Genomic DNA, 9,703 nt, shown 5'->3' on the forward strand with positions numbered 1-9,703 from the left:
ACGCGATCAGGATAATGAAGAGACAAAAAAAAAAAAAAAAAAAACAAAGAAGCTGACAGAAAAATGGAAAGCCTAAACAAGAAGTGAACTACGCGAATGCTGTTGAAATATCTAAGACTAAAGCATCATGAGAACACCAGTGAGCAGTTACTTTGATGCAGCAACTGCTAATGGCTTCGAAATCTTCGGAAAAGCGGGAAATTTTCTGTTTGAGGAAAGTTTGAAGGAAATTGATGATGGAACAACGTTTTGTTAAACCTCAGGACGTGACGAATTATACGAAGGTGGTTAGGCTTATGAAGCTATAGACAAACGCAAGCAAACGCAGTGTACAAATGGATGACTTTGAGTTGGTATTTAAATCAGAGGTGGTCCTCTTGCCATGGTAGCTGGTTAACTCGTGTATCGTACGGATTCTAAACCTACTACCGTGGCAGGAGGACCCCCAAATCAAGTAGTGTCACTTAAGATGAATTGAATTGTATATAGAATCTAGGCCAAAGCCAAGCACTGCGACCTCATTCAGCCTTGAATCGGAAATTGAGAGTAAAAGGTCTGATAGGTGTAACAGGAGGAAAACCACGCAGTTGCACTGTGGAAAGTAAGATGGAAGAAAGAGAATATGAAAGGAAGTACAGTAAAAGCTAAGGGCCGTAGGCACGCTGCAAAGAAGCTTGAGTAATCCCTACAGTGCACTGCACGAGGTGCACTGACGGATAGTAACGCAAAATTTCAACACTGCAGCCCTCTATTTCTATTACCTTACAGTGAATCAGCTCATATGTAGCTATAGTAGATTCACATCAACCGTGCATTTGACGTCTAGGCCAGTCCCTTACGACGCTACTGATTGGCTGTTGATTAGTCAATCACAGGGCTGGAAACTCTCAGTCTCTCAAGACTTCACATGGGTAGGATCTATGTTCCACCTCTTCTGAGGGATACGTATTTCAAAAATATCCCTCAGGAGAGGTGGAACATACATCCTGCCTATGTGAACTCTCTCGAGAGACTGAGAGTTTCTAGTTTCCAGCCCTGTGATTGGCTTATCAACAGCCAATCAGAAGCGTCGTAAGGGACTGGCCAAGACATCAGATGCACGGTTGATGTGAATCTACTATAGTCGACTGTAGTGCGATGCAGCCAGAACATAAGGGCGCATAACTAGCAACCTCGGCTCAAAGGACTTGAGGTGAGGGGGTTAGGGAAAGGGGGGGGGAAGGTAACCCTGCCTCGCGGATGTTCACAGACCTATTTGATAATGGCGTCTGGCATTTCTTGGAAGAAACCCATCCAGTTACTGACCAGGTACAATGATGCTTGCGTTATGACCTTTAGTAGTATATTTGTGCATGCGTTTATTATGTGATCTTGCACTATACTACAGATGTATTCGCATAGTGATATATATGACTAAATCACGGTTGTTTATATATGTGCATGTGTACGATAAAAACTCTAATATCTGCCTGTACTTCAATAAACGTTTCACATTGATCAGTAAAGCCTAAAAATTTTATGTTCCGTGAGCTTTAGTCTAATTCTGCTTCACATTGATCAGTAAAGACTAAAAATTTTATGTTTCGTGAGGTTTAGTCTAATTCTGCTTTCAGTGAAAATGTAACTTATTATAAAAAGAAACGTATTAATGACTCCTTCTTATAATGAAAGCGCCGGAGATCAGTATGAGACTATTCATTATTAAAGTAGTTGTTAAAATTGTCATAACTATTCTGATAAGGCCTTCCTCAGTTTCCAACAAATATTGTAATTTCGAAATAAGTCAAATCAATTCATTCCGTGGTTTTTGCTGGATCAGGGAGCAATTTGAGGTGTGTGTGTGTGTGTGTGTTTATGTGTGCGTGCCCTCGAATGCTTTTAAGGAAGCTGTAGTATTTCCATTTACGTCCAAGTTATTTCAAAGCCAAGAATCTTGAATAACAGCAAGAACAAAGCCAAATTACGCCACACCATTAGATGAAATATGATGGGTGCAATATCGCGTTTGTGTATATTATTTTTTTTACGAACAAGTCAATTATAAGACTAATGAAATAAAACAACCCTTGGTAAATTGCGCCATTTAGACGTGATTATTCAGGAATAAAAGCGGAAAGCGCAGGTAACAGATGCACGAACAGAGGCATGTTTTAGACCAAGGTATTAGACCTTAGAATTTCTAACCTCGCCCATATGAAAGCGAGTCGGTGCGTGGCACAGGTGAGATATCCTACGATGAACCAGACGTGGGCTATGGGTTGCTCAGGGGGTGGGGGTAGGTAGTTATTGGGGTGGCCTCGGAGCCCCAGTAGGAGAGAGAGAGAGAGAGAGAGAGAGAGATTCGAGCAGCGGGTGTGAGGTCTCCCGCTCGGGTGCGATATCCACGGCTCCGAAGGACTGGGCTTGGCAATGGCATCCGGGAGGAGGAGAGGCGGTGGGAGGAGGGAGGAAGGAAGACCTATAGGCTCTCGTCGCTGAGACTACCACCGACCCAGTCCACCACCTCCTTCCTCTCCAGGTCTACCACCAGTACCGGGTGGAGGGAAGTGAAGTACGGGCGTCTGTCTGTCCGTGTATGTGTGTTTGTGATTCGGGGCCCCGAGTGTCATACCCTCTGTCAACATGGGCATCTGCAGAAGGGAGTGGAACGGGTGTTACTTCAACGTCCTCTTCCTGTTAACATTAGGTAGGTGGTCGAGATGTTCCTCTGCCTCCTCGGAAAAATCGTCTCCCCCACCTTCTTCCTCCACCTATGTGACCCCTCCCGACTCCCGTGAACCCCCCTGGCACCTCTCAGCCTCCGCCCAATATGGCGGCACCTCTCCTCCCTCTAGGGTGGGGGAGGTGGGGGTGTAGACTAGTCAAGAAATGCCCAATCAATCTTTGTTATAGGGAACGGCACTGGCCACCCTCTTCCTCGATTATCCAGTTTTCATTCATCTTTCTTATTTATATTTTTTTAAGTATAGCAAATATTTCACTTTGTGCAAAAAATTAAAGAACTTTTCAGAATTTAAGGAAAAATACCAAAGAATAAATATGAAATAACAAATATGGAATTCTTTGATCTACGTATATTTTTCTCTTTACACACCTATACTTTCGTATTAGTAGATCACGAAAATCGACCGCAAACTATTTGTATGTCTAACTTTCTCCTGCTTCTTTAGTGTTATGTGAAAGTTTCATAAGTGCGATCTTACATAAGAATGTGTTTAATTATAATCCCAACTGTTTCTCCTATAAACAATCAAAGCAAACGATAAAAACAAGAGTACTCGAGATATTAAAACATTTCAAGTGATCCAATTACATCGAAGTAAATGGCTTCAACTAAATGGCAAACGCAAACATTTTGAAAAACGTAAATCAAAATGAAAGTGATAGGAACCTTATTTACGATATGATTTCCTTTTAAAATATCATTTTTATTCAGATATGTCACGAACCACGTCAAGATAGGGAGGCGTTTTCGTTTCTTACTATAGTAAAGCAAGTTAACCGCAACTAATTAGATCATGTATTTAAAAAGAGATATGAAGATTTTTTTTATCAGTTTTTGCAATTTTTGTGTTATTAGATTTTTCGTCTTAAAAGCGTGAATTCCTTCATGGTCGCACGGTCTAGGTAGTATACCTATACTCTGTTTTTTCCCATCTGTCCATCCGCCTGTGGTATTTGCGCATGGTAACACTGCGTCCCTGGCTCTAAATAATATCCTATTTCGAATATTAACTGTGTGATTCGCATACAGTAAATTATTAAAACACTTTTCAGTTGCAAATGTACACCCAGATATCCTTTTATTTACCTATAAACTTAGACATAGCGTTACTAATGAAAGCCTGGGTTACCATTCGAAAACACCACAGGCGGATGGACAGATGAAAAAAAACAGAGTATAGACCGTGCGTACATGGTCGTAGCACGTGCCACGTAAAGTATCATCGATCATAGATAAATCATCATATAAAAATGTTAGTGCAGAGAAGATTATTTTGAAATCACAATACCGAAAACGCTTCAGAAACATTCTATGTTATTCACGAAATGAAATATGAAAAAGATTTACTTTCCTTAAGAAACCAAAATCTCTGAAACATTCGAGAGCACTGGTGGAGGATAGAAATAAGATAACATTATATATATATATATATATAGTATATATAACACATATGACTGTAGGGCCATAGAATAGGTGCTGACTCTGGTTTGTGCATGGTAATGAAGATATGAATTATATCAATAAGCTCCGTCTCGTCAATGGACGTTCTAATAAGATAAAACAAAAAAGGTGAGACATCTTTATTTTGACAGTATCTGTCCTGTTTTGCTCAAGTTTGATACAGAGAGTGTTCTAATTGATGTACGAATAAAGAGTCACTGCCGATTCTTACAACACGTAGATCAAGAAACTATATTTGCCAGCAAAAATAAACAAATAAAACAAACTAAAATAAATAATTGAATGAATAACTAAATAACTAAATAAAACTAAATAAATAAAAAATAAAATACAAACTGTAGCATCTAACGCTTTCATGGGAATAGACTCATAAAGAACATTTGAGGCTATAAAAAGGCCACATTTATTCTATTTTCCTTAATAAACGAAACTAAGTGTGTGTATATATATATATATATATATATATATATATATATATATATATATATATATATATATATATGTGTGTGTGTGTGTGTGTGTGTTATAAATTTAAATATATACAAATTTTAGTGTCTTTATTAAGGAAATTAGGATAAATGGGGCCTTTTTACAACCATACTCATATACATACTTCCATCCATCCATCCATACACACATACATACATACATACATATGTGTGTGTCATTCATTTATCATACAATTTTTTTTCACGCGTTTCCTCTAAATTTACAACCTGTTTGTTTTTCTGGGAGATAGCAGAGAAGTTCGTTTTGTTTACTTTAGGTGACATGTAGACTGTAAACTCTTCTCTTTCATTGGGTGTTAGTTTGTGGATGAGAGAGAGAGAGGGAGAGAGAGAGAGGATCAGGCCTTAGGATAGGTTTACCGAAAAGCATAGACGCATGTACTACATTTAGAAAAAGCTTGTTTTTATTACTTGTAAACAGTCATGCGAATGGCCACAAAAGCACAAACTTTATATACATAAATACATACACGCAATACATATATATATATATATATAACATATATAATATATTATATATATATATATATATAGAAATATAAGTGGGTACAAACCTCCACGGGTGTTATGCTAAGAACACGAAACATGCCAATTCCGTTCTCAGTGCGCATGCGCGCTGCCCCATCCCACCTCCCTTGCCCTTCATTGGAGGGTCTCTAAATAAGGCGAAGCGTTTTAAGGCGAGTAAATGTTTAAAGTGCATTGCTCAGGAGATCGTGTCCAGATGCTCATGTCTCGCGGTTGTTATCCTCGGCGATAACAAGCAACAGCCGATGTGGACGGCAGGAGATAATTCAGGGACAAAAGAGAGGAATTCCAACGATAAAGGGTCATAAGACAAGGGCATTTTTGTTTCATAAAATGACCGGTAAAGAATGAAAAAGCGATGTTACAATAGATTACGAGCCTTAAGAAATTTCTTTGGAACCAGCGCGTGATGTTCGTATCTTTCTGACTTGCCGTGTGTGAATTGTGTTGCACATACATACAGTAAATAAATACATGCATATCCGATGTCATCTACGAGGCTAAATAGTAAGTTCTTTCATCAGATCATCACAAGTTGTTTCATCAACGTTAGGAGGGTTAAATAGAATTTACGTAAACCAACGTAAATCCATGAGCTATTATTATGCGTTATGTCACTTTTTGTAGTTCATACCAGAAACTTGTCCTTTCGTATCTGAGTGTAAAGAGAAATAAAAACTAACCTGCAACTCGAAGATGAGTCAGAAACTAGAGAGAGAACAAAAATTGTAACGCTAAACTGAAGCCAGGTTCATTTCGTACCTCCTGGCAGATGTAATATTCACATAGCCAATTGAAACAGCGATGCGAGGGCTGATAAGAAATCCTTTCGTTTCTGGCATTATCGGTATCATTCTTTTTGTTTCGGTCACCTCGTCTGTTCTCCAAGAACGCTTTACCTTTTTAGTGTCTGAAAATGATGTCTTGTTTAGAATTACATTTTACTCAGTTTAAACTCATTCATGTTTGATCGCTACATAACATATGCCTTTATTATTCTGAATCGTTTCGTGGCAGAATGAAACCATATTCTTTAGAGCAACCGTGAACATATTCTAGATGACCAACTGAGGCAGTACTGTTCTTGGTCATGTATTTGGAACACGAAACTCTCATTCCTGCTAGAATACCTCGCATGACTCGCACAAAGAAGTTAGAGGTTTAGTTGGTAATTCTCCTCGCATCCCTGCAATTAATTTCAACATCTAATTACCGAAGGGGTAAGCTATTGTTTACGAGGCGATTCATGTACTGCGAACATATGTAGCTATTTTAACCAAATTTTCACATAATTTTCATATCTACCGTAAAAACAGCTATGAAAAACAATCATTTAATAAGATTCAAATAAATTATGTTAGTAAAGGAACAGTCCTGGGTATAAAAAAAGGTCCCTCAACGAAGAAAACGGGAGTACAACAGAATGGTTAAACAGCTAAGGCCCAACACAGGCCTGTTGAGTCTAGAATCAGCATTTTCTTGCAAGGGTTTCTCATAGCTCCGAGCTACGACGAGCATGGCATGGATCGTCATTAGACTCCTAACTTAGAGGAAGACTACTACGCCGTCTCCTTCAGAAGAACACTAGTTCATGCTGAATATACAGGAGTACAATATCAAAAGACGTCTCATGGACGTTTTTTTTTTCTTTCTTTCTTTCTATCTCTCTATCATTTGGTTCAACCCTGTTATTTTAGGCGATTTTTTCCCCTGGATCAATATGAAAATGAGAATTAATTCTATGGGGCAGAGCCAACTAAAATTTGATAATAAATGTTAATATGAAGTTACGGTGAAGAATGAAAAGTAAAAATTTGAAGAAAAGCAGCAAGAAGAAGGCGTAACCCTATTTACATTAGAATATATTCGTTCAGAAGAGAAATTTGCATTAACTACAACGGTCAGGGTAGAAAAGCTAGAGCTAATCTTAGCAAAACGTCAAAAACACACGATTAGCAAAGATAGCAGATCTGGTCCCATCTATTCTAAAGATATGGAAATACACAAGTGATCTGTCAAATGTTGGTTCAGCGAGTGCATGGTTCAGGTTGAGTGCGGCAAAATAAAAAGTTTTCTTATTGAGTGCATAAAGCTTATGACTGGAAAAGAATGACGGTTAAAAATGATGTCTTGAGAATCTGAATCTGAATCTGAATCTGTACCTGGCTGTGACTGAGTCTGGCAAATATGGATGTGCTAGGTGATTTAAATGCTAAGGTAAGCCACAAAGATATTCAGTTACCAATAGGCATAGGGGTTCCTTAAGTAAATGAGAATGGAGACCTGGGGCAATTCCTAGGAAAAGGGCTCGATTATTTAGAATATGTGATTCATTAATACACCTAGGAAAGGAGAAAATGGCACTACGAAGTTATATGTCATTACAAGCTGATACACGTTGATAGTTTGGCTGATGGTATATCTGATCAATATTTGGTAGACGTGAAAGTCAGAATAGATAGCAGTCTAAAATGGAGTAGATTTGATGAAAAGGCCAATGCAAATGTAGTTAAAACAAGTGATACTGATTAGAAGGGAGATGAGCATGGATCATATCAGCTGTATATATAATTCCATGATGTAGTACAGGGTCAGTAGGGAAAGACTGTGAGTATAAGAAGTTAAGAAGAAGGAGTAAAAACACTAAGTAGTGGGTTCAAGAAATGAGAGGTCCCAGTAAGGGAAAAGAAGATTATATGAGTTGCAATACACGAAGTAGAGATCACGTACAGACATAAAGGAGGCAGAATGGCGTAGTCAAGAAGGAAGTGGGAGAGAAAAAGGAGGCAAGAGAAAAAAAAAGTAGATGCAGAAAGATTAAAATGAAAAAGTGGATCGCTAAAGAAAAAAAAAAAAAGGGGGGGGGTGGGGGGGGGGGGTGGGGGGGGGGGGGGGGGGGGGGGGGGGGGGTGGGGGGGGGGGGGGGGGGGGGGGGGAGGGGGGGGGGGGGGGGGGGGGGGGGGGGGGGGGAATGGCGTGGGATGCACATGAATAGTCTGATGATAACTGAGCTGGATGCAGTCCCAAGTCGATGGAGTGAGTATCTTGAAGATTTTTTGAATGTAGAAGAAAGAAGAGGAAGAGATGAATGATGCAAGATTGGAATAGGGCCGTGTAAGTTTGAGAATGGTTGTGGAAGTTACTGTTCAAGGCATAAGGAGATAGACTACAAGGTTAAAGAGTGGAAAGAGTTGGTGGGATCGCAAATTAAAATGCTGAAAATACAGTGGTCGTAGTGAGACTGAGTGACTGATCAGGGTTTGGCCTGAATTAAGGAAATAATCTGAAGGAACAATGAGAGAAATATTTGTTCAGTTGTATCAAGGTGAAGATGATAGATGGAAATAAACGATAAGAAAATAAGGTGCAAATGGAGTTTGGGATGTTTAATGTTATTGGATGATACCGTAACAATTGGGGTTAATGGCAAAAAACTAAGGGAAATAATGGGAAAAGCTGCAAACGTTTACAGGAAGAGAGAGTTTAGAGCAAATACGAACAAGAATAAGCTTATATAAGTAAATGCAAAGTAGGAAGATGAAACAGTGAATATTTATACTACGGTGGAAGAGTGGAAGTAATTATCTAGTACTTGTATTTGTTAGTGAATATGAAAGATATTAGAATGAGAGAAGAGGTGAGTCACAGAGTAGGAACTGGAATATAAAATTTAGCATAAAGGCCAAGCACTGTGACCTATGAGGTCATTCAGCGCTGAAGGGGAAACTGAAACTAAAGAAGGTTTTACAGGAATAACAGGAGGAAAACCTCGCAATCGCCCTACAAGACATTTGTTAGGAGAAGGTGAAGAGTAAGATGGGAGAAATATAATATGAACGAACGTACAGCAATAGGAACGAAGGAGGTCGCAACTAGGCCGAAGGGACGCAGCAAAGAACCTTAAGCAATGCCTACAGCGCACCGAGTGAAGAGCACTGACGGTGCTTTCCTTCGGTGGTCGCAGAATAAGAGAATCAAGGCAAAAACACCGAGAGAGTAACTCTGTGATCTTGATCAAGAGAGGTAGCAAGGTGTGTGCAAAAGATTGTGAAGTTTCTTGTATGATGGGTTAGTTGATCCAACTCTCCTTTATAGATGTTGGATGGGGATGAAACGGAAAAGGACGTGAAAGAGGTATTAGATAGGAAAGGCCTTGGTATCCAGGAAATGATAGTGCGTAAAGCACAGCGGGTACAGAGCTCTGACATTGCCGAAAAGCCTTCCGTGTAGGTGTATGCAGCAGCTAAATTGCGGACGTATTCTGCAAGGGATTTCATCCAGCATTCAGCAAATAAATAAATGTTACAATGACTGTTAATAGTCTGTCTTATTGTTTCACTTCTTATTTTCACTAGAACCACCAGATGTTAAGGGAGATGGCTTTGCCAGCATAACCATAAACGAGCACGTTTTGTTGAATTACTGTGATGTGATCTCCACTCTCTGTATTTCACATTACCTCCGGTGACTTCTTTCTAAT

At 39.3% G+C, this 9,703-nt stretch overlaps 1 protein-coding gene across 1 annotated transcript in view; it reads left to right on the plus strand.

Moving 5' to 3' along the window:
* The first annotated feature begins 2,500 nt into the window (after positions 1 to 2,500).
* Positions 2,501 to 9,703, plus strand: part of LOC135210331 (signal peptide, CUB and EGF-like domain-containing protein 1) — a 222,195-nt gene continuing 214,992 nt past the window's right edge. Inside the window, exon 1 of the mRNA XM_064243219.1 lies at positions 2,501 to 2,686. Coding sequence (XP_064099289.1) covers positions 2,623 to 2,686 — 64 coding nt within the window. The 5' untranslated portion in view covers positions 2,501 to 2,622. The remainder of the gene's footprint in view (positions 2,687 to 9,703) is intronic.

The sequence above is a fragment of the Macrobrachium nipponense genome, chromosome 39 (genome assembly GCF_015104395.2).
Source record: "Macrobrachium nipponense isolate FS-2020 chromosome 39, ASM1510439v2, whole genome shotgun sequence".
Taxonomy (NCBI): domain Eukaryota; kingdom Metazoa; phylum Arthropoda; class Malacostraca; order Decapoda; family Palaemonidae; genus Macrobrachium; species Macrobrachium nipponense.